Here is a 26,549-nt window from a genome sequence, read left to right on the forward strand (position 1 = left end):
CAAACGCCCACTTATCCACACTGATGCGGCACTAGAACTAAAAATAGCACTTATTTTTTTGGAAGGACTGTAGAAAATAAGAAATAGAATTAATTTGAGTTAAATAGATATATTTAGTTTAATAATTTAAGTGTCATTTATTTTGTAAGTTCTGTCGTTATAACAGAACTATAAATACTCTGCAGTTGCCTTTGATGAAGTTAGTTGAAGATTACTCATGTCATTGGATTTACAGCTAAATCTTTTCTCAATGATAGATTCCATATGAATCATATTCAGCAACTTAACAAGGACAAAACTGGGTCCATATATATTTTTAATGGAGGTCTAATTTCCAATCAAATCTTGCCATATGTGATTCTATTATGAATATTGTATTGCAGAATTCAGAAATCTTATCTGCGTGAATTTTATCATTAAAAAAAAAATCCTTGTGCTTAGTTTGATTGGAAAATTGGACCTCATGGATAGACATAAATTGTCCTTTTTTTGAAAATGCAAGAATACAATTTAAAAAAGGGAGAATATCACTGAATGAGCCCAAAAGTACTTTTTTTTCATAAACAGATCAATGCAATCTGAAATATCATGAAAAGACCGAAGGGCTGAATTACAAATTCACAATTTAAATTTATGGCCAATCACCATAATGCCCTTCACTTATTCGAACAACAAATGTAATTAAAGAAGATATAAACTTCGCGACAGGTCGTCGTCTCGTCTTTCTGGTAATTTGAGAGCAGAAGATGACGACGACGAGTTAGCACATCGGGAGATCAGCCGGAGGAGGAGGCACGCTGGTTTCCGGCGTGGGTCCGTTCTCCACCTCAAATGCTGTCGCTAGCCCCCACGGCAAGTGAGCATCTATGTGGCAGTGCATAAACCATATACCTGCAAAGGCATCGATCACCACCATTGCCATCATTTTATCAATCATTCACAATCTAACTAGCCTTCATTTTCGTTTAAATTGAGTCTCAAGAAATGAAAATCACCTGGATTGTTCGCTTTGAATCTGATCACAGCCCAACCTCCCGTCGGCACGGCGATCGTGTTACGCCTTTGAGGATTCACGACATTGAACTTTCCGCTATCTCTCATCGCATTGAACACCCCAAAACCTTGAGCCAGTACGTAGAAATCGAACCCATGAATGTGCATTGGGTGGTTCTCTATCCCCAGAAATGCTGTGTTTTGAAGCACAATCTCCACCGTCGAATCGAACTTTAACGTCTTCACCTTTGTTGATTTCGGCGCGAATATCTTCGACAGGTCAAAGCTTATGTTTGGGCTGACGAAGTCAAAAAATACTGGAGGAAAGTCAGGGAAATCTCTTGTGTACACTTCTTCTGGCTTGTTTCTGAAGAATGCTTCCAACATGGACAATCCCTTGTTGCTCGGAGTCACGAACGACTCGTTGTTCATGCTCGAAGAGAATCTAAACCCTAGTGGGCCCGCACACGTGGCGTTGTTTGAGCAAAAGTCTAAGTTCAGCCCCAAAGTTATGAACATGTGTTCGTCCACTTGGAGTGGACAATCGACCCATTGAGGCCCACCGGCGAGCCCAGTGAGATTTGTGTAGAACCTGTGGGCTGTGGTGGTGTCGTTGAAGGCGGGTAATGCCGGCATCAGAGGAGGGCTTGCACGGGAGGCCCCCTTGTAAACGACAAGCCCTCTGGTTGTCGTATTGTCGAACGCTATCACTACAGTGGTCACGTACGCGGAAGATGCCATGTAGTAAGAACCAACCGGCTGGTCAGCTGTCAGGAGGACGTCGGTGGTTTGGCCGGGGGCGATGACGACGACATCAGTGACATAGGGAGTCGTGTATCCGGCATCCACCGCGACAACTGTGAACTTGTGATTGGCTAACTTGAAGAACATTTGATTGATGAGATTAGCATTGATTATGCGTAACAAGTATGTCTTCCCTTGCTTCACCTTCAACTTGAAAGTAGCTGTATTACATGAGCATGCATGTGTATTCACGTAAGAAACTATATATAGTGAGACAGCAGACTGAAAACTTGGAAATTAATGAATCTGTTAGAAATGAGAAATGACTGCCCAGTGTTTTCCAAAGCTTAAGTTTATTATTTTGTGTTAGGTATTAACCCAATTTTATTTAATATAGGACTTCTTATATCAGTTCAAGTTTACTTACACTTAAACATTTTACTAGAATCAAAAGATAAAAAGATGTTGGTAATTAAGGAAGATGACGTACGATCTTGAGGGCAATTATAGAGATCACCAGGCATGCCGTTGATGGTGAAAGCATCGGAAATAGGAACAAGGTCACCGGTAACTTGAATTTCGTCAAAAATTCTGTTAATGTCAGATTTCCACCACTCGCCTGAAATTACCAAAGGTATTTTTTATTTCTTTTGTAAAAAATGCCTGCACTTGTATTAAAAAAGAAAATAAATCAAAGAGATAATACAGTAAAAAAATACCTAACAGAATGGGGACTTCCTTGTAAGGTTTAGGAAAAGGATAAAGGCAACCAATTCGAGGTCGAATGATAAGAGCACCATAAGCATAAGTACGAAGAAAAGCAGCATGAGCATGCCACCACAGAGTACCTTCTTGTCCTATGATTGTGAACTTATAAGTATACCATTGACCTGGTCGAATAGGACACTGTGTTATATATTCGGGACCATCTGCCCATTGGCTGCTTATTTGAAAAACCCCATGCCTGCATTTACATTTACATATAATCCAGTTATACTTCATTAGTAAACAAATACTGACCATTTGTATTTTGAAAAAAATGGTTGTCACTTGTCATATTCAATCAATTTAATTAATCTTTATTTTTTATATAATTATATTCCAGCTTGGAGGATTCACGCGTTTTAGAAGAGAAAATTTATGGAAATACTATTTGTCAATGTAAACACAAGCTCTTGTTTGCTTTCGAATCTGGCAAAAAATAGTTGTGAATTGTTCAACAAATCTTTATTGGTCTCTTGACGACACAAATGGACATTGCATGATATGCGTGGCCAACGACCAATTATATATATGATTTATAATTATTCGATGAGCTCAACAATTTTGTCGGTTTTTGTTAGATAAATAACTAAATTGCTAGTACGTATTATATAATATATTGTTAAAAAACTATTTAATTTAAAGTATTGAAATGAAATCACTTGATGAATAAAAAATTACCAATGAAGAGTGATGTTGTGAGGAGAACCGTTGAATACGTGAACGACCAGAGTGTCATTCTCTCGTACGCCAATTGTGGGTCCAGGAACCATTCCATTAACTGCAGTTATAATTTGTGTATTGCACAGACGAGTCACGTTGAAATCCCTCACCTGCAATCATATCAAACCTAAGTATACAATAATTATATAGAACAATATAACTTTAGATCCTAATCTTTCTATAAATTATCGATTTATTAGTCCCTGATTTTTGGCACAGTTATTGCGGTATAATTGATTTAAAGAATCATAGTGACTGAGTTGTATGGAACAAGAATCTACATTGACTAAGTTGTTCCAAGTTAAGAAATCAGGAACTGCATTTATAATTGAGAAAAAGTTCAAGATAAAAAATTGTGTTTTCCCCAATTATATGGATAATAAGATTCAAAATTTCACTCCCAAATGCTTTTCAGATATCTTACAGCACAAAAGATGATAACAACAGTATAACTTACAATGAAGGAATGTTCCACTATAGCAGCAGTTGCGAAGGAGGAAGCTAGCAGGGCAAAAAGTGAAAACACCAGAAAAGCTTTCATCTTTGAGGATGATCGAGAAGATATTAAAGACAAGAAAAACCTTGCATGAATCTGAGACTATATGTGTGTCTGTGTGTGAGAAAAAAAGCTAAGAGTGCATATATTCGAAAGAACAAATATCTGAATCTGTGTTTGTGTTCTCTCCAGAGGCAAGGACGCAGGATTTATGGATTGATACATCCAGTTATATATAGTCAGAGAGTTTGGTAGCTTTAATCTCCATATGATTGCGTGTATTTAGAATATATTATTAATAGTTGAATAAATATTTGATCCAATGGGCTTTCCAGAAGCATTCTGAAAGATAAAGATTAACGTTTGTCCGTCTGCAAAACAAAATAACGAGTCAAAAATATTATTTTAATCCCAGCGATTTGAACCCATATAATATATATATGGGATTAATTAGTTAATTACTTAATGTGTTTGTCCTAGCTAGTATCGCTTTCGAACTCGGAATTTTCTGCTGCTTACCCCTTCAAGATTAGTTAAATTAAACGTACATTTGGATAGCTTGTAGTTGTTGATGACTCTCATAATAATTAAGTGTTAATTGAATCAATTTAGAAACACAGCAGAGATCAAGACTCATTCTAGGGTTTATAAGTTTATTTTACCAGGCTATCTGTATATTTCATGACATGAAGATCAGAATTGAAGCTCCATCAATTATCATACCCTTTAACATACAACATTTAAAAAGTTAAACAAGTTAATTTAATGCTTTATATTATGGTCAACCATATTTCAATTTTTACCTCAATCAATTGCTTAATGCTTTATATTATGGTCAATCATATTTCAATTTTTACCTCAATCAATCACCAAATTACTGCTACTGTTGCTACTGCTGCAACGACGACAACGACCACCACCACCACTCAACAATTTTTATTATTTTTTAAAATACAAATACAAGTTATTTTTTTATCTTTATAATTACATTTTAATTCCATTTTTTACTCCCTCCATTCAAATATAAGACATTTTTTGAGAGGTTGTATGCTAAAAAATATAAGGCACTATTTATAGTAGTTTAAAGTGTAATTAATTTGTGTTTTCTCCAAAAGTGCTCATAATAAATAAATTATTTTATATATATTTTTAAAGTAAAATACCTTATTAAATATAAGTAAATATGAAAAGATGATACTAATTTGAAGATGATTAATTGCTTTATTGGGAGATAAAATTTAATTAAAAATTATGGCATACATTTTTAAATTGAGGGAGCATTTGATTAGATGTCATTTTATGTGCTAAATTGCTAAAAAAACTATGAATCTAGGAACACATTCTGCAGGTGCAGTACGTTTAAATTTTACAGTTAATTAAAAATGCTGTCAAGAAAAAAAAAATTAGAATAACCTACCATTAGGTGATATAGAAATTCGAAAAGGCAAAGTTAATTTGAACAAAATATTTGTGTGTCTACATAGAAAATTAGAAATATACTCCATTTAGCATATCCTTCAATCTCTCTCTTCAGCATAATTATATGGTACAGAAAATTTCATAAGTGTATATAGATTGCTTGTTTGTCATGCTAATCTCTGATTTGGAAGGAAACTCGAGGGTGAAGGAGAAGCAAAAATTAAATATTATTTTTTTGTTTATTAAAATATAACACGCATTAAAGTTTTAATGTAACGTGCACATCTTTGTCAGAATAATTATTCAGCTTATTCTGATATGATCGAGCTAGCAAATTCAGCGAAATCTCTTCAAGGAATAAAAGGAATATTAAATAAACTAAAATCCGAAAACGCCGTGTTTGTTAATTTGTACACCTAACAAGTTCATCATGATTTACACTAAGCTGTTAGCTTTGCGGGAATTGCTCACAGCGCGCGCGCGCGCCCACACACACATATATATATATATATGACACATGGGATTACTTGGTCCTTTTAAATATTTACTTATTTCACTTAGTGTGTGTGTATTTTTACACTGGTTAAAATTGACATTCCATGCTAGTTTGAGAACGGGCATATAACCTATTGAAAAATACTTAAATAGATCAAATGCGTCACATCTTTTATAATTTGTCCAATTAAAATAATTTAAATAAAATCTTGTGTGATATTTTTTTTAATTAATTTTATTCCTATAATAAAATACATATTTAATTTTTTACATTTTCTCTTTCTACTATTATTAATATTATAATTAAATTTTATTTAATATTTATTATATTTTTATTAAATAAATTATAAATGAGAGGGTGCTCGTGGATTACTTAAAAATTTCTCTAAAGGGCGACATTTATAGCGTGATTTTTTTATCTTCAATATTTATATTAAAATTTTAAAACATATTGAATCTTTTTTCTTGTTTTTTTCCATTTTATATCACAAACAAATATGTTGTGTCAATATTTGTTTTGGTCATCATCCATTTTTTAGCCGCTGACTTTTTTTTTCTTTTTTAGTTTATCTGATATCGCTTTGAATTTTTCATCACTGACAGAAGGTTATGACTTGCCTTTGCTAAAGCAAAAAGGCCACTGCTTTGGTCGGGGACTAAAATAATTCGTCTGCATGAAATTTTGACAACTTTTTTCAGGAAAAAATGACAATTGTAGATTTTTAATAAATATTAATCCTAACTTCAGGCCTCGAATAATTGAGATCCCATTAAGGGACCTTGGTCATTATTTGTAATTAAAAATGTACGAGGTAACAAAAGTACTCTTATGAACAAATGGGAAAAAAAAAGGCTAATTAAACATTTAAGTCATCTGTGAAATTTTGAAAAGTCACTAGAAATTCATTGGAGAATCAGTTGTGTAAATATATGACGCTCAGTTATGAATCTTAAATTAATCATTTGTAAATATTGACAACAAAAAATTACAAGTAATTTGTTTGAAATTCACTACTTACTGTCATATATTCATAGCTATCTCTCCATCGATTCCAAATGGCTTTGTAAAATTTTACAAATGAGTATATATATGTACTGACTCGTCAATCCTAAAATTTACTAAACAAAATTTACAACAAACTTTAATAAATTTTTAACTTATTTTTCTAAGAATCACACGTTGCTTCCCTTAATTTATCAGATGATTTATTTGTATATTGATAAGTGTAAAAATTTACAATTAATTGACTTATAATTTATAACTGATTCTCCAACAAATCTCAAGTGACTTTGCAAAATTTCACAACTGAATTCGATGTTCAATCAGCTATTTTATGCATTTGCTTGTGAGAGCAATTTTGTAAATTAATATACATTTTAATTGCAATTAAGGACCATTGTCACTTAATTGAATTCTAATTATTGAGGGTCTACAATTGTCATTAATGTTTTTGTGGGTTCTCTAATTATCATTTCCTCATTTTTATGTCTGTGAGATGATATCTACATTTAATTTACGTCACAACAAACAAATCCACAACTAATTAATTAAAAAAAATTTAAGCTGCTGATTCTATCTCTTGATAACATTTTTACATTTTTCACCTGAATGTCGCTGCAACTTAGCCTCTTTGAAAGAGCAAAGGATCGGATCAGTTGGTTAATGGGATTTCATCTTCTTTGCTTTTTTGGGTTTGATGTTTAATTTAGTTGTGCTATCATTAATAATTGAGTGTTTTATTTTTGGGATAAAGTATATATAGTTGGCTATTAATTGGATAAAGTCATGTCAAATTTTATTATCAACAATTTAAAACTACCGTGGTCTAATTCAATTTATTATCAAATCCAAAAGCACGCATCAAAGGAAAGTCAGCTCCTCTATAAAATTAAAATCAAATGCAAATCTTTTACTATAAATTTTTGACAAAATCAATTTTCAAAGTTTTTCATTCTAAAATCCCTAGTTTTGATTATTTTCACTGGGATTATAATCACTAGTGAATGATAAGTTTGTGCGACTGCGAACAAAGACAAAAGACTAATAAATTATATTTGAGCTTTAATCAGATGATTTAATATGCTTACATGAGACACTCAAAATTAAGCTTGGAGTCCAAGGTTGTTTTAGTCCAGATCTTACTAATTCAAACGTTGACGGCTTCTTCCCACGTTGAAAATTAATTAAAGAAAATTTTCATGTAAATTGACATCTTTTTTATGGTTACTTGATCTCTCCCACAAGTATATAAAATTGTAGTAATATATTATTTAGAATATTTTAAATGTCAAACCCACAAGAAGGCTTAGCTTTACTAATCTAATTAAATTTAGTCCAAACACAATATGAAAATTGAATGAAAATAACAATTTTATAAAAAAAACTAATAATAAAATAAACAAATGTTGATCCAATCAAAAAAGAGTGCTGGGAATTGAATTTCACCTACTTGAATTATTAAATTTCAATTTTTGAGTTGAGTCTTTGCAATTATAGTGACAATTATTATTAAAGCATCCTAATTATCTCTCAACTAATTAGTCCTAATTTAATTAAGGTTGAATTCACCCTCGTGCAACCCAAAATATAAATTAGAGTAAAATACATCAAGCACCCTTATATTATGATTTAATTACACAAACATCCCCTCTATCTTGAAAACCAATATAAATCTCCCTTAAAATTAAAATATGTTACATAATTTGAGATTTCATTTCCATTTATCTAACTATTAGTTTACCATAAAGTTTGACTTTTAAACTTTTAATTTGACTAAAATGCCTCTCTTTAACATAATAATTTTCTAAAAATCTATATTTTTCAAAAAAATAAATAATATAATAAACACAATTCAAATTTTTATTATAAAATTTATTAATTTTTATCATATTATAAAATTTTATTATTTTAAGTTTTATCAAATTTATAGAAAATTATTTATTTATTTTTTTAAAAATTGCTAAAAAATATATTTTTGTTCATCACATAATATAAAATGATATGAGTTTAAGAGATTATATAAATAATTTAAATTTAAAATTTAAAATTTTTAAACATGTTTTTATATCAAAATAATATAATTTAGGATTTATTAGGGTGATGGGTAGATTAGTAGACAAAATTTGTTTTGATATAAATTTTAATTTTAAAATAAGTTCTTAGAATCTTTTTATAATATTGTTAACAAATTTAATGGATTGAACTAAATTATATTTTTTTAAAAAGATGAGAGATCTGTGTAATTAAGGTAAAATAAAATGATAGTCAAAAGGTACTAAAAAAGATCCATAAATTCAATCCCATATGAGCTACATCATACTTAGTTGGGACTTTAGCAACACATAAGAATAAAAATTGAAATAGAACTGAAATCCGAAATCATAGAAAGATAGAATGAATCTTGCTCGACTACTTCAGATTGCCTTTAAAAGATTCTAAAATCTCCCGAAGTTGAGTATTAGCCTACTGGCCAGCCAAGGGGCCTTGACCCCAGCTGTGGTAAATATCGGCTTTTGAAAAATATTAAAAACTCTTATTTATAATATCTTGTACACTATATTTCTTAATCCTTTCAAAGTGTCAAAATATTATTTTTCTAGAGATTTGATTTGATTTAAAATCCAATCTTTTATTCCTTCCCCAAACTATATTATGCTCTCTCTTCTGTTATTTATTTTTTTCTTGAAATTGTTGTGTTTCCGCGCCACTTATTTTCTTTCCTCCTTTAATTTCATATAAAAAAAACAAAAAGATATGAATAGATTATGTTTCAAAATCTCTTCTTATCTTTATAATTAAATAATAATTCTTATGATATGACTACTAATAGAGGGAATGATCTACGTAACATGTGGACTATACTCTGAAGGCATATGTTTCGTGTGTATATGCTTTTAATAATTTGATTTATTTTGATGAGACACCAAGAGCAACTTTTGGAGGAGGCAAAAACTAATTTTCTTTGGGCACCAAATTAAAAGCAAAAGACAGGTCTTTATCAATTAGTTTTGTTCGATGCATGCAAGTATATGAACTTCTAACCACCGAAGTTTGGTTAAAAATTCAAGAAATGGATTTGGAGCAAAGAAACCACTCTTAATATAATGTCCTTTGTTTGTTTGTTTGTTTTTTTTTTTTTTTTTTTGCCTGAAGTGTCGGTGTTTTGGGCATGTGACACGGATCAAATTCTAGGAAGATCCCTTTCAGGTGGAAGCTTATACATTGATGCATGTTACTGCATTTTCAAGATTCAAATTTCATATCTTTGATTAGGCTGATATAATATTACTTGTTGAATCAAGTATCCTGTGGTTTTCCTCTTAATGTCTTTGGAAGACCGTTGAAAAGTTCACTTTCATATCGGAAAAACCTTTTTTTTTTTAAATGGGTACAGGACTTTCCCATCTAGATAGATAGTAACTAAGTAAATTATTGTCACTTCCTTTTAAAAGCCATGATATATTTACTTTTTGCCCCAAATGTTTATGTTCAAATATATTCTTATTTTTTCACTCACACGGAACATAAAAATCGATTCCGCAGAAAACTCATTACCGTTGTTCCAAACTTAACCTTATTATTAAGTGATTTGGCAAAAAAAAACTTATTTTAAGTGATTTGGCCAAAAAAAAACCTTATTATTAAGTGATGATGACAAGTCATTCTATTCACGCAAGCCTGAGCTGGTCGTATATATTTTATAATTTATTAAATATTAGTTAATATTTTTGGGCTGATCGCTTAATTAAAGACCGCGGAGGAAAAATTGTCAACTATATATTATTGATTGCCATGCTGTCTCGTATATTTAAATAGCCAAAACATTCTCCATGTTGCCGACACAAGCTTTGCGATGTGAAATGATGGATAACATATATAAACCCTAGGATAACGAATTTATTTGAGATAGTACAAATCTACAAACTTCGTTGAAGGAATCATGATAGCTCATTGGTTTGCTAATTAAAAGTGTACACTTGAAAAATGACTTCACACCAATTAATTCTGACTCTTATATGGGTAGGGGGAAGTTGTGAGTTCATTAATTGTCTAATACTATTTTGATAATGTGCTATATGTGTTGTGAATTCTAATTAGAAACATGCATGTATGTGCGTACGTATGCAGCAGTATTTTTACCTTAATTTCCCATAATAAATATATTAGTCACAGGATATGCTTCCATAGTAATTAAATTATATTATTAAGAACTAATACGACGAGCTCAAAATTGGTTGAGACAGAAGTTTCAAGTTGAAAGGACCAATACATGGAAGCTTCTCTTTGGCCAAATATATATATATATATATATATAGAAGCTTCATGTTCTTTTCGTAAAATATGTGTCAAAAAAGGGCACAAGAATTGAAGTTTCTAATAACTTCATTTTCTTTTCAAAAAAGTCAACGATATATATTATATAACCTGTGAGATTTTTTTTCTTAAAAAAAATAAGCGTGTTTTCTTGAAGGAGATGTTTTGTTTTGATACGATAGAATATACCATATAACAAAACATAAAAGAAGAATGGGAAAACAGAAGGTCATGACTTTTTGCCTTTGCTAAAGCCAAAAAAAAGTCATTGCTTTGGGCGGGGACTAAAATAATTCGTCCGCGTGAAATTTTGACAATTTTTTTTTTTCAGAAAAAAATGACAATTGTAGATTTTTTAAAAATATTCATCACAATTTCAGACCTCGAATAATTGAGATCCCATTAAGGGATCATGGTCATTATCTATAATTAAAAATATATGAGTTTATAAAATTAACCTTATGAACAAATGAAAAAAATAAAAAGCTAATCAAACATTTAAGTCATTTGTGAATTTTTGAAAAGTCGCTAGAAATTTATTGGAGAATCAGTTGTGTGAATATGTGAGTCTCAGTTATGAATCTTAAATTAATCATTTGTGAATATTAACAACGAAAATTTACAAGTAATTTGTTTGAAATTCACTACTTACTGTCATGTATTCATAACTATCTCTCCATCAAATTCCAAATGGCTTTGTAAACTTTCACGAATGAGTATACATATTTAGTGACTACCCAATCCTAAAATTCAGAACTAATTTTAATAAATTTTTAACTTATTTTTCTAAGATTCACATCTTGCTTGTCTTAATTTTTCAAGTGATTTGTCTGTATATTGATAAATGTAAAAATTTACAAGTAATTGACTTAAAATTTACAATTGATTCTCTAACAAATCTCAAGTGACTTTTCAAAATTTCACAACAGACTTTGATGTTCGATCAGCTATTTTATGCATTTGTTTGTGAGAGCAATTTTGTAAATTAATTTACATTTTAATTGCAATTAAGGATATGGCCCCTTAATTGAATTCCAATTATTGAGGATCTAAAATTGTCATTAATGTTTTTATGGGTTTCTCTAATTATCATTTCCTCATTTTTTATATCTGAGATGATATCTACATTTAATTTACGTCACAACAAACAAATCCATAACTAATTAATTAAAAAAAATTAAGCGGCTGATTCTCTGATTGGCTGTGTGCGTACGTAATTTGCTGGAACTTCCTTCTCTTGATAACATTTTTACATTCTTCATCTGAAAATTGTCGCTGCAACGTAACTTAGCCTCTTTGAAAGAGCAAAGGATCGGATCAGTTGTTTAATGGGATTTCATCTTCTTTGCTTTTTTGGGTTTGATGTTTAATTTAGTTGTGCTATCATTAATAATTGACAGTTTTATTTTTGTGAGAAAGTATATATATATATATATATATATAGTTGACAATTAATTAGATAAATTCATGCCAAATTTTATTATCAACAATTTAAAACTACCGTGGTCTATTCAATTTATTATCAAATCCAAAAGCACGCTTCAAAGGAAAGTCAGCTCCTCTATAAAATTAAAATCAAATGCAAATCTTTTACCATAAATTTTTGACGAAATCAATTTTCAAAGCTTTTCATTCTAAAAGCCCTAGTTTTGATTATTTTCATTGGGATTATAATCATTAGTGATTGATAAGTTTCTGCGACTGCGAATAAAGACAAAAGAATAATAAATTATATTTGAGCTTTAATCAGATGATTTAATATGCTTACGCTAGACACTCAAAATTAAGCTTGGAGTCCAAGGTTGCTTTAGTCCAGATCTTACTAATTCAAACGTTGACGGCTTCTTCCCACGTTGAAAATTAATTAAAGAAAATTTTCATTTAAATTGACATTTTTTTTATGGTTACTTGATCGCTACCACAAGTATATTGTTATCTATAATATTCTTCAAATATTTTCTATTATTATTGTGTATATATCTCAATCATTATTAGGAGAGATTATTTAATATTATCATATAATTATTTGTCATTATTGTATTATTTATTTTCCGTATATATATAATGTATCATTCATCTCAATAATAGATATAACATTTTTCAATCATTCTCTAATTTATCTCTGTTCTCTTTGATAGCTTTCATGATACCAGAGCCATATAATATTTTTTCCCACAATAAGTCAGTTTTTGAAGAGCATTAGTTTTCCTTCGCAACAATGTTGTTGTCCTTCGTCAGAGTTCATATCCATCTTAAATCTATTTTCGCATATCCACAGGGTAGTTTTAGTAAATTGACCTTTACGGATTCGTTAATCGTTGGATCGTGCTGAAATTTGGTCAAAAGGTAAAGAACATCCAATGCATCATTTTCAACTATCAAATTATTGATTAGTTTCTTGATGTGAGCGCTATGCCATTTACACTACAGTCTCTAGTTTGGGTTTTTTAATCCATCATTCTCTTTTATAAGCCTTTATTTTCCTTTGAAAGAAACGAAAAACTTAGATGTTACTCAATCTCTATTAGTCACATTGAATGGTTGCAATTACCATCTTTGGTTGGAAAAATGTGATATTGCTCATCCTACTTTCGGATCCTCTCTGATTGAACTTGAAACTTTGTTGCACACATTCATTTTCAGTTCCTCTAGTCCATCTCCTACCTTATCTACTCTCACTGATAAATCCATTTGGTATTTTGACTCTGCTTATTGCAATCATATGACAGGTTAGGAAAATTTCTCCTCCTTTATAACATCTAACTCTATTGTCTATCCTATACACACTATTGATAATTTTCAAATGCTTGTTAGTCATATTGTTACTATCTCTTTACCTTCTGTATCCATTCATGATACATATTTTGTTCCTGCCATTAACTTTAACCTTCTTTCTATTGGACAACTTGTTAATATGGGTTATGACATGTTATTTAATAAACATGGTTGTGGTGTGATGGATTCTTAAACAAGATAGGCTGTCAAAATTGGGCCCAAAATTGGTCACATGTTTGAGTTCACCTCAATGCACCTACATGAGATCACTGTTCCCATATTGTGTGCTGCCTCCACATCCTCTTCTCCTAATTCTTCCCTCAACTTATGATGTCATCATCTTGCTCACCCTTCTTTGAGTAAATTACATCCTTTAATTTCTAATAGTCTTTTAGGTCATGTTCGTAGTCATTTTTTGCAATGCGTTTTTTTGTTAGAATGCTAAACAACCTACTTTGTCTTTTCATAAAAATAATTCTATTGCTGCTTCTCCATTTGATTTGATTCATTCTAATGTTTGGGGTCCTACGTGTACCCCCTCTATGGGAGGATCCCGATATTTTATGATTTTGTTTGATGATTTTTCTCGTTTTACCTAGATTTATATGAGGAAACATCGATATGAGTTATTTAAACTTTATATCAAATTTGCTACCATGATTCACACTCAATATTCTAAAGTTATTAAAAGTTTTCATCGTGATAATGCTTTAGAATATTGTGATTCTAGATTACTCACCTTTCTTAATTCTCAGGGTACTATTTCTTAATATTCTTGTCCTTACATGTCTTAACAGAATGGTCACGCTAAGCATAAACACTGTCATATTATTGATTCTGTTATAGCATTTCTCATTTCCTCTTCTTGTCCTGAATGATTTTAGGGTGAAGCAGCCTTAATCTTTATCTTTTGCTTTAATCGACTCATATCTCTTGTCACCGATAACATTTCTCTTTTTAAGCGTCTCTATGGTTATCCTCCCAATTATAGTCTTTTGAAAGTCTTTGCTTATGCCTGTTTTGTTCTTCTTCCATCTCATGAGACAAATAAACTTCAAACTCTTTCTCGTATTTGTTGTTTTCTTGGTTATGATTCTGAGCATAAGGGTTATTGTTGTTGGGATCCTCTTTCTCACCATATTTGTATTTCTTGGCATGTTGTCTTTTAAAAAAATATCAAGTTTTCATCTCTAACTGATCTCTCATCATTTTCATCTTCTTCGACTCCTATTTTTATAGATATTTCTACTGATCTTGTTCTCAGTGATTTAATTGCAAATTCTTCTATTGAGCTCATTCCACAATCAATGCTGTGGCTGCTCTGAATGTGCTTACTGTCACACCTATTGCTCCTTCAACATAAGTCATGCCTATTGAGCCCATATTGTCCATAAACTCTTGGCCCAATTGTGTAAGAAATTCTCCCTCTTACCTCAATGATTACTATTATTTTCTACCATTCTATAGTTTTAGGAACCCAAATAATTTAAGAAAGCCTCTCATGATCCCCTTTGAAAGTAAGCTATGGATAATGAATTGTAGGCCCTGAATAAAATGCATACTTGGGATCTTGTTGGTCTTCTTCCTGGTAAAACTCTAGTTGGGTGTCGATGGGTCTACAAGAATAACACTCATTCTAATAGCTCTTTGAAACAATGTAAGGCTCACTTGGTGGCCCAAGGATTCTCTTAAGAGTATGGTGTTGATTATGAGGAACTTTTGCACCTGTTGCTTATATGACTTCTATTCATAACCTTCTAGCCTTTTCTACTGTTAAGCACTAGCCTCTTCACGAGATGGATATTAGATTGCCTTTCTAAATATAGATCTAGAAGAAGAAGTATATGTAAAGCCTCTACCCAAGTATTAACATCCATAGGCCAGGTTTGTCATCTTCGTCAAGCTTTATATGGGCTCAAGTAGACTCTACGTGCATGGTTTGCTAAGTTTAGTAACACTATAAGTCAATTAGATTTTTCTTGTAGTTCGCACGACTCAACTCTTTTTGTTTGCTCCACTGCTTATGGTATTGTTCTATTGCTATTGTATATTGATAAGATGATTATCACAGGCAGTAATGATATGAGAGTTCAAGAGCTCAAGACATACTTAGGCTAGTAATTTGAAATGAAGCATCTTGACTTATTGAACTATTTTCTTAGGCTTGAGGTCTACCATGAGAGTGATGGTATATCTCTCTCAAGTTAAATATGCCATTAATTTGATATCTCGAGCTCACCTTTCTAATGAAAAGGTTTAAATCACTCCTATTGAATTGAATGTTCACTATACTTTCACTGATGGCAACTTGTTAGATAATCACACCTATTACCACCAGCTGGTTGGGGGCCTCATCTATCTTGTTGTCACCCATCCTAGCATTACTTATGCAGTTCATGTTATCAGTCAGTTTATTTTTAAGCCTTACACAACTCATTATATAGCAGTTATTCATATCATTCAATATATCAAGGTACTCTGTATCATGAGCTTTACTTCTCTACTAGCTCTACTCTTGTACTATGAGCTTACTCTGATGCTGATTGTAACATCTTGGATTTTAACTATGATAATTTACAATGTTTATAAGGGTATTTTAGTCAAATTAAGTGAATTTTTAGTTAATAATGTTTTAGGGAAAGTAATGTAGCTAATGGATCCTTGGACAACCATAGAAGAGGGCTAGATTGGAGTATAAGCAAGTTATGGCATGGAGACAAGTTCAAAACAAGTGTGGAGTTCTCTATGACATACCACGATGCATGTACAAATTTTTGCATTTATCAAATCACAAAATTAGACGTAAAATGAGGAGTAGGAAAGAGATATCATCAGGAGACGATGGTAAACAACTGGTAGGTGCTAGGGCTCAACCTTTAGACCACATTGGAAGTATTTGGAGCAAGATTTAACTTTGGGTAAGCTTCCTACACTTCTCCTTCTCCCTAGATTCAAACTTTCTAATGATTTAGGGATTTTGGGGCCTTGATTTCATGTTTTCTTAGGTAATGGCTAAACCTATTGCTTTAGTTAAGGTCTTAGAGAGTTAAATTAAGCCTTTAAACCTTTTATAGATTTCATGAAGATTTGGAGTTGTTGGTTAGAGTTTAGATGAAACTTAGGTAGAAATTGGATGATTGAGAGCAATGTAGGTAATGTAATGGTATTGTTTATCTATTGGGATGTTGGAAAAGGTTTATGTAATGTGTTGGAAGGATTGTTGGGGTTAAATTGAGGTTTTGATCATAATGGGTACCCCTAGTTCTACTATTAAATGGGTGATTAGTAAGAGAATTTGATAATTAAGGATTTAATTATGTAGATTAACCTTTGATCTAGCATTTTGGTGCTAGTGATGTGTATGGAGCTATTAGTTGACCATGGTAACCCTTTTAGTGACAAAAGAGTTGAGGTAACCAGATTGTCTAATCTCCCTTTTTATGTGTTTGGAAAGTAGTATGTAGATTTAAAAGTAATGTTTTAGTTTGATACTAGCCTAATAATAATATGAAATTATGATTTTGAAGTTATGAGAAGTGGAATGAAAAGTTGTTTTAAAGTTTTAGTATTTGAAAAGCTAAATGCTATTTTATATATAATTACTTGTGAAATTATATGGTTTAAGTGAAAATGAAAAATTGTGACAAATGATATGTTATAGATATGTATTAGATGTATTAAGCATGTTTGATATGATCATTGTCAGACAGTAGGAGTTCACTCTAGTGTGTTGTCAGGATATTGTTTGAAAATCCATATGGTACACTAGAACTGTGGAGGCCCCGATGTTCAGTATTATATTATTTGAAAGTTTCAGTACTATAAGTGGTAGATTAAGCATCGACACCCTTAGTAATTGTGGACAGGGAGAATCTGTGGTCCATAGCGTGCGAAAGCGCTCTTGGCCGAGGCTACCTCCTACTAATGGTAAGTTTGGGCCTATCAAGTCACATAGACTTGGTCCTATCGAATTGTCAGATCACAGATTCAGTTAAAAGACATAAAGAGGGTATAAAGTGGTGTGTTGATCATGCATATCATGATATAACTTTATGTGTGGATTTATGAGACATGTTATATGATTTACTATGTCACTTCACATACACACAAATTATTCTCACACACGAGTAGTTGATTAAATTATTTAGTTATTGAGTCTTCGACTCACCCAATGGTTATATTTTATAGGTGAAAGCTCTGATTGGAACAAGGGAAAGGAAGGTGCAATTGAGCATCAAGGGGATTAACTCTCAATTGTATAGTCCTTTCATTTATTTTTGGTTTGTAATGAATATTGAATGCATATGCCAACTTAGATATATATATATATATATATATATATGTTTGCTACCATGACAGTGGTCGCCCGTTGTGGCACATTGTCTATCACACCATAGTGCAAGGCATAAAGACAAGCATTTTTCTTTATGCAGTCTACCACAACAGATGATGCATTGCACCGCGGCGTACTGTGCCTATATGACTAAATATTTTGTTGCTTTCATTAGCTTATTTAATTGGTTTTAAACTACAGTTTAAGTTCAAACAATCTTTTGAAAAGGGTTTTCTCGAGATTTCATTTTTTTCAAATACTTAACCCTTGAGTTATGATAACTATTTATGGGATTAAGGTAATCTCAATTATTATAATGTTGTTCCGTATTTGGTGTTCTATGTGTTTGGTAATGTCAAGGATGACGTTACATCAATTGGGATGGTGATCATGATGATTGATAGTCTATGATAGGTTTTTGTATTTTTCTCAGTCATTCCCTTATCTCTTGGAGAAGAAAGAAGTAGATATTAGCCTCTCACTTCAGTATTGAATTGGAATATTATGCACTAGCAGACACTACTGCTGTAATACTTTGGCTTTGTTGGTTATTTGATGAGTTAAAAGCATCTCATAACTCCTCCACAAATATTTATTATGATAATCAAGTTGCAATCTAGATTGCTCACAATGATATGTTTCATAAGTAGACCAAACACATTGAGATTGACTATCATTTTGTTTAGGGCACCATCCGACTTGTTCTAATTTGAACCAGGAATCAACCAGCTGATTTGTTTACAAAGTATTTTCTTCCATGCCACTTTTAATTTCTAGTAGACAAACTCAAGTTTCTCTTTGTTAAGCCATCTTGAGTTTAAAGGGGATATTATCTAGAATATTCTCTAAATATCTTTTATCATTATTGTATATATATCTCAAATATTATTAGGAGATATTACTTAAGATTGTTATATAATTATTAGTTATTATTGTATTATCTATTTTCTTATGTATATAATGTACCATTCATCTCAATAATAGATACGACATTTTTCAATCATTTTTTAATTTATCTCTTTCGTCTTTGATAGCTTTTATTTACAAAATTGTAATGATATATTACTTGGAGTATTTCAAATATCGAACATACAAGAAAGCTTAGCTTTACTACTAATCCAATTAAATTTAGTCCAAACACAATATGATAATTGAATGAAAATAATAATTTTATAAAAAATTAATAATAAAATAAACAAATGGTGATCCAATCAAAAGAGTGCTTGGAATTGAATTCACCTACTTGAGTCTTTGCAATTATAGTGACAAGTATTATTACTAAAGTGTCTTAATTATCTCTCAGCTAATTAGTCCTGAGCTAATTAAGGTTGAATTCACTCTCGTGCAACTCACAATCCTAATCAAATTCTGAAACTACAATTTAAATCACCACAAATTTTTAAATCCATATCTAGTTTAGTTATTTATGTTTATCTTTTTAGATATATATAAGCTCACCCTTCATCTTTCATTCCTTCAAGTTTACCCATAAATTAGGTATTATGTTGATTAGGCATAAAATCCACAAGAATAGCAAGAGAGAGATAAATATAATTTAAAAGAAATACAAATTAGAGTAAAATACATCAACTACTCTTATAACATGATTTAATTATACAGACATCCCCTCTATTTTAAAAACCCATATGAATCTCCCTTAAAATAAAAAATATGTTACATAAACCTCCCTTGTATATTTGAGATTCCATTTCCATCTACTTAATTGTTAGTTGATCGTAAAATTTGACTTTTAAACTTTTAATTTGACTAAAATGTCCCTCTTTGACATAAAAATTTTCTGAAAATCTATATTTTCCAAAAAAATAAAAAATATAGTAAATACATTTTCAAATTTTTATTATAAAATTTATTAATTTTTATCATATTATAAAATTTTATTATTTTAATTTTTATCAATAAAATAACATAAAATGATATGAGTTTAAGAGATTCTATAAATAATTTAAATCTAAATTTTAAAATTTTTAAACATGTTTTTATAATGAAATTATGTAACAGTCAAAGTAATATAATTTAAAATTTATTAGGGTGATGGGTAGATTAGTAAATAAAATTCGTTTTAATGTAAATTTTAATTTTAAAATAAGTTTTTAGAATCTTTTTAAAATATTCTTAACAAGTTGAATGGATTGAACTAAATTGTATTTTTTTTTTAAATAGACGAAATGTCTGTGTAATTAAGGTAAAACAGAATGGTAGTCAAAGCATTTTACTCTATAAATTATATATTCATGAAGCTCAAATTTAAAACAATAGGTACTCAAAAAGATTCATAAATTCAATCCCAGATGGGCTACATCATACTCCTAGACTCTTAGTCGGGAGTTTAGCAACACATAAGAATAAAAATTAAAATAGAACTGAAATCCCAAATCATAAAAAGATAGAATGAATCTTGCTCATGTACTTCAGATTGCTTTTAAAAGATTCTAAAAGCTCCCAAAATTGAGCATTAGCCTATTGGCAGCCAAGGGGCCTTGACCTAGGTGTGGTAAAGATCAGATACTTTTGAATAATATTAAAAACTCTTATTTATAATATCTTGCACTCAATATTTCTTAATCCTTTCAAAATGTCAAAATATTATTTTTCTTGAGATTTGATTTGATTTAAAATCCAATCTTTTATTCCTTCCCCAAACTATATCATTCTTTTTCTTCTTTTTTTGTTATTTATTTTTTTTCTTGAAATTGTTGTGTCTCCACGCCACTTATTTTCTTTCCTCCTTTAATTCTTTTGTTATTTTTCCTTTAATTTAAAAAAATATATGAATAGATTATGTTTCAAAATCTCTTCTTATCTTTATAATTAAATAATAAGAGAAAAATATATAAAAATTAGTTAAATAGATATAAAATGTTAATAAATATAATCAAATATAATTCAAAATATATACGTATTTATCTGTAAAATAGTCTCTTATCACTATTAGTAGAGGGAATGATCTACGTAACATACGGACTATGCTCTGAAGGCATATGTTTCGTGTGTGTATACTTTTAATAATTTGATTTATTTTAATGAGACACCAAGAGCATCTTTTGGAGGAGGCAAAACCTAATTTTCTTTGGGCACCAAATTAAAAGGAAAAGACAGGTCTTTATCAATTAGTTTTGTTCGATGCATGTAAGTATATGAACTTCTAACCACCGATGTTTGGTTAAAAATTCAAGAAATGGATTTGGAGCAAAGAAACCACTCTTAATATAATGTCCTTTGTTTGTTTTTTTTTTTTTTTTTTTTTTGCCTGAAGTGTCGGTGTTTTGGGCATGTAACACGGATCAAATTCGAGGAGGATCCCTTTCAGGTGGAAGGTTTTACATTGATGCATGTTATGCATTTTCAAGATTCAAATTTCATATCTTTGATTAAGCTGATATCATATTACTTGTTGAATCGAGTATCCTGTGGTTTTTCTCTTAACGTCTTTGGAAGACCGTTGAAAAGTTCACTTTCATATCGGAAAAACCTTTTTTTTTTTTAAATGGGTACAGGACTTTCCCATCTAGAAAGATAGCAACTAAGTAAATTATTGTCTCTTCCTTTTGAAAGCCATGATATATTTCAAATGTATTCTTATTTTTTCACTCACACGGAACATAAAAATCGATTCCGCAGATAACTCATTACCGTTGTTCCAAACTTAACCTTATTATTAAGTGATTTGGCCAAAAAAAAAAACCTTATTATTAAGTGATGATGACAAGTCATTCTATTCACACAAGCCTGAGCTGGTCGTACATAATTTATAATTTATTAAATATTAGTTAATATTTTTGGGCTGATCGCTTAATTAAAGACCGCGGAGGAAAAATTGTCAACTATATATTATTGATTGCCATGCTGTCTCGTATATTTAAACAGCCAAAACATTCTCCATGTTGCCGACACAAGCTTTGCGATGTGAAATGATGGATAATATATATAAACCCCTAGGATAACGAATTTATTTGACATAGTACAAATCTACAAACTTCGTTGAAGGAATAATGATAGCTCAATGGTTTGCTAATTAAAATTGTACACTTGAAAAACGACTTCACACCAATTAATTCTGACTCTTATATGGTAGGGGGAAGTTGTGAGTTCATTGTCTAATACTAGTTTGATAATGTGCTATATATGATTTAAAAATAATGTGTGAATTCTAATTAGAAATATGTATGCACGTACGCACGTATATAGCAGTATTTTTACCTTAATTTCCTATATTAAATATATTAGTCACAGGATATGCTTCTATATTAATTAAATTATATTATTAAGAACTAATACGCGCACAAATTGGTTGGGATAGAAGTTTCAAGTTGAAAGGACTAATACATGGAAGCTTCTCTTCGGCCAAAAAAACAAAATAGAAGCTTCATTTTCTTTTCAAAAAAGTCACCGATATATATTAAATAACCTATGAGATTTTTTTAAATAAAAAATTAAGCGTGTTTTCTTGAAGGAGATGTTTGGGTTTGATACAATAGAATATACCATATTAACAAAACATAAAAGTATCATATACAAGTCCCACTTAACATAATTAATTACTCCCAAATTCATTAATAATTGAGTTTAGGAGAATAATAATACACTGTGTTATCATTCTTTTAAGCTCTGTTATTAATGAACTTGAGCTAATTAATTGTGTTGAGTAAAACTTTAAAATAATTTTTTCAAAAACAATCTTCGTTGTCGGAAATACTGCAGAATATGATAATATTAGTTTGATATTCCCTCAAACTTCGTCGTGTTATTTTGATTTGCAAATTTTGGGCTCAGTAGTTTGGGCTTAATATTTGGGCCATGTAATTAGGCCTGATACACAAAATCCTCGAAGCAGTTGGGTGGTGTATTATGAGCCGAAGAGTCCATTAGGAGAATACAATTAAAGTTTAAGAGGGCAGGCATTTCATAGTCAATTGAAGAAACAACAAAAGAAGAAATTCAATGCTAACATGCATACATGTAAATATAAAATTGGTCTCATTGTGGAAAATAATTGCAAGGATGTACCGGTCAAGAGATAAGCCGGAGTTATTACACTTGGGAAGAATCAAAATCAATCCCCCAGTCAAATAAATTTAAATTATGTAAGTAAATCAAGAAATCTGCTAGTAAGTAACAAGAATAAAGTAGAAAATGAATATAATGCAGCAACAACAACAACAACAGTATATATATATATATATATATAATCTAAATCTTGCAAAGGCAAGAACTAGCACTTGGGGAGATCATCAGGTGGTGCAGGCACTGTGGTTTCAGGAGTGGGCCCGTTCTCTATCTCAAACGCCATAGCTAGTCCCCATGGCAAATGTGCATCTATGTGGCAGTGCACCAACCATATACCTGTTATTTCCCCCCAAAAAAAAAAAAAAACATTAACATCTTCACCGTACAAAGGAAAAACTAATCATTCAGTATAACTTTAACTTAATTAAAACTCAATTTTTAAATTTTAACTTAGTTAAAATTCAATTCTTAAACTTTGTTTAATTTTAAAATTTTAACTTTTGCAACTCAATCTTTATAATTTTAATTATTTAAAATATTGATCTTTATATTTTAAAAAATAAAATTATAAAAAAAAATTATTCTCAAAATTGAGTAAAATGTATTGAATTAAAGTCTATAGACTAAGTTTCAATAGTTGAATTAGAAAAAGTAATTTATACTGAGTTAAAATTAAACTATACCTGGATTCTTTGCTTTGAATCTGATGACAGCCCATCCTCCGGTCGGCACCGCAACAGTGTTACGCATCTGAGGATTCACCAGATTGAACTTTCTCCGATCCCTGTTTTGATTGAACGCTCCAAATCCTTGAGCCAATACATAGAAATTCATCCCATGAATATGCATTGGGTGGTTCTCTATCCCCACAAAAGCCGTGTTCTGAAACACAATCTCCACCGTCGAATTGAACTTCAACGTCTTCACCTTCGTTGACTTCGGCGCGAATATCCTTGACAAGTCAAAGCTTATGTTCGGGTTCGTGTAGTCCAACAACACTGGAGGCTTGTCTGGGAAATCTCTTGTGTACACCCCACTCGCATCATTAAAGAATGCTTCCAACATCGACGAGCCTTTGTCACTTGGGATCACAAACGACTCATTGTTCATGCTCGCAGAGTATCGAAACCCCATTGGGCCAAGGCACGTGCCATTCTGTGCACAAAAGTCCAAATTCAGCCCAACAGTAATGAACATACGCTCATCCACTATGCGCGGACAATTGATCCAGTGAGGCCCACCGGCAAGCCCTGTGATATTTGTATAAAATTTGTGGGCCGTTGGGGTGTCGTTGTAAGCTGGCAACACCGGCATCGAAGGAAGGATTGCCTTGGAGGCTCCTTCGTAAACGACAATCCCTCTCGTTGTCGTATTGTCGAATCCTATGACTTGTGTGGTCACGTATGCAGAAGCAGCCATGTAGTAAGAGCCCACTGGCTGGTCGGCTTTCAGGAGGACGTCGGTGGTTTGCCCTGGGGCGATGACAACAACATCGGTGACATACGGAGTCGTGTACCCGGCATCCACCGCGACAACTGTGAACTTGTGATTGGCCACCTTGAAGAACATTTGTGAGATGATATTAGTGTTGACTATGCGTAACAAGTATGTCTTTCCTTGCTTCACCTTGAACTTGAAAGTATCTGCATTATATATATACAGGTTTGAATTAAAAGACTACATATATATATATATATATATATAAAATATTATATAACAATCATATACATGAAACTTCAGGAATGGCACATACGATCTCGAGAGCAATTATACAGATCGCCAGGAAAGCCATTGATTGTGAAAGCATCGGACGGAGGAACTAGGTCGCCGGTAACTTGAATTCGGTTGAATATTTGAATAATATCAGATTTCCACCACTCACCTGCAATTATCAATGGTAATTTATGTTAGGAATGAGGAATGACTATGATATACTAGTCATATTTTTGCCAAATAAAAGGGAAATATGTAAAGAAATACCTAAGAGAATGGGAACTTCCTTGTGAGGTTTAGGGAAAGGATAAGGGCGACCATGTGGGGGACGAATGATAAGAGCGCCGTAGACATAAGTACGAAGAAAAGAAGAGTGAGCATGCCACCAAAGAGTTCCTTCTTGCCCTTTGATTGTGAATTTGTAAGTATACTTTTGACCCGGTCGAATAGGACATTGTGTTATATATTCTGGACCATCTGCCCATTGACTCCCTTTTTGAAATATTCCATGCCTGCATTTACATATTGAATTTCAATTATATCTTGATAGTAAACAACTAATCACCAACTTGTTTATATACACTACTCTATGCATAGTTGTGTATTGTCCTATCAAGTCAATTCTAGTATTTATTTATAGGTTCTTAGTTCCAGCCTGTAAGATTGAGGCTACACTCAAGATCTTGTTTGCTTAAAAGTCTTACCAAAAATTAGAAAAATTGTTCATCCAATCTTAAGTGTGCGAGCGACATAAATGGCCAACACGCATAGCCGCATATGGATGTCCCCTGGTGAACCAACTACGATGTAGTTGTTTGATGAGGTTGGTTTTCGTTATACGGATATAATAAAATATTGTTTAGAAAATTCAACTTTTGAAATCAAATCGCCATATTATAAAGTGACAACATCTGATATATGGCATCAGCATGCATATATATATATATAGCAAGGTGGCTGAAAAAGTCGTTACCAGTGAATAGTAACGTTATGGGGAGAAGCATTGAGCACATGAACAACCAAAGTGTCATTCTCTCGTACCACAATTCTGGGTCCAGGAACCCTGCCATTAACTGCAGTTATCGTTTGTGTATTGCACAGACGAGTCACATTGAGATCCTTCACCTGCAAAATTAATCGCATATATAAAAAGTTTCAAATTTCAGTAATCCGATCCTATGCATGAACAGAAGTGCTTCTTAGATATCTTTATAGCAGAAGCAGCATAAAAACGGAGGGAACAACATTGATTACTTACAGTAAATGAATGCTCCACTATATGAGCAGATGAGAAGGAGGTAGCTAGAAGAGCAAAAAGTGAAAGCACCAGAAAAGCTTCCATTTTGAGAGGAGAAGAAATCTTAGACAATAAGGAGAAAAACTGGGAGCCTGAGGCTATATATGAGAAAGACTAATTAAGAATAGGATTGAACGAACAAATATCTGAGCCTGTGTCTGTGTTCTCTGCAGGCAAGGTCGCAAGATTTGTGGGTCGATCCATACGGATATATATAGTGATCAGAGTGGGATATAGTCAGAGAGATTTTGAAGCTAGCTTCCATAGGATTGCGTGTTTGCTTAATTTAATGTTATTTGAATAAAATAATGATCCAATGGGCCTTCGAGATGGATTCTGAAGGCTCAAGGTTTTATCTCGGCTAACATATAACAAGTCAAAACTCGGAATTTTCTTCTGTTTTTTTAACCTTTTCAAGATTAGTTAAGCTTAGGTTTGTAGTTGTTGATGACCTCTCATA

General features: G+C 31.6%; 2 protein-coding genes across 2 annotated transcripts; both read right to left on the minus strand.

Annotated features, from left to right (window-relative positions):
- Positions 1 to 535: 535 nt before the first annotated feature.
- LOC129288731 (laccase-7-like) lies at positions 536 to 3,922 on the minus strand. Its single transcript, XM_054925462.1, has 6 exons — positions 3,680 to 3,922; positions 3,181 to 3,332; positions 2,457 to 2,701; positions 2,228 to 2,356; positions 996 to 1,958; positions 536 to 891 (listed from the first exon to the last, which is right to left on the minus strand). Exons 1-6 carry the CDS (start codon positions 3,761 to 3,763, stop codon positions 761 to 763), a joined length of 1,704 nt encoding a protein of 567 aa, XP_054781437.1. The 5' UTR covers positions 3,764 to 3,922; the 3' UTR covers positions 536 to 760.
- Positions 3,923 to 22,985: 19,063 nt separating this feature from the next.
- LOC129288861 (laccase-7-like) lies at positions 22,986 to 26,252 on the minus strand. The gene is made up of 6 exons (XM_054925661.1): positions 26,051 to 26,252; positions 25,766 to 25,917; positions 25,060 to 25,304; positions 24,833 to 24,961; positions 23,763 to 24,722; positions 22,986 to 23,415 (listed from the first exon to the last, which is right to left on the minus strand). The coding sequence occupies exons 1-6, from the start codon at positions 26,132 to 26,134 to the stop codon at positions 23,285 to 23,287; spliced, it is 1,701 nt and encodes a 566-aa protein (XP_054781636.1). The 5' UTR covers positions 26,135 to 26,252; the 3' UTR covers positions 22,986 to 23,284.
- Between the last annotated feature and the right edge of the window lie 297 nt (positions 26,253 to 26,549).

The sequence above is a fragment of the Prosopis cineraria genome, unplaced genomic scaffold (assembly GCF_029017545.1).
Source record: "Prosopis cineraria cultivar Desert tree isolate PC_DT_omini unplaced genomic scaffold, ASM2901754v1 PC12, whole genome shotgun sequence".
NCBI classification, from domain to species: Eukaryota; Viridiplantae; Streptophyta; class Magnoliopsida; order Fabales; family Fabaceae; genus Prosopis; species Prosopis cineraria.

Coding starts and splice junctions, on each gene's coding strand:
- LOC129288731 (XM_054925462.1), bottom strand. CDS start 3,763: ATGAAAGCTTTTCTGGTGTTTTCACTTTTTGCCCTGCTAGCTTCCTCC. Junction 2,357..2,456: donor GGAAGTCCCCATTCTGTTAG/GTATTTTTTTAC, acceptor TGGTAATTTCAG/GCGAGTGGTGGAAATCTGAC. Junction 892..995: donor ATTCAAAGCGAACAATCCAG/GTGATTTTCATT, acceptor ATGCCTTTGCAG/GTATATGGTTTATGCACTGC.
- LOC129288861 (XM_054925661.1), bottom strand. CDS start 26,134: ATGGAAGCTTTTCTGGTGCTTTCACTTTTTGCTCTTCTAGCTACCTCC. Junction 25,918..26,050: donor TAGTGGAGCATTCATTTACT/GTAAGTAATCAA, acceptor TTAATTTTGCAG/GTGAAGGATCTCAATGTGAC. Junction 24,723..24,832: donor GTATAATTGCTCTCGAGATC/GTATGTGCCATT, acceptor TATATAATGCAG/ATACTTTCAAGTTCAAGGTG.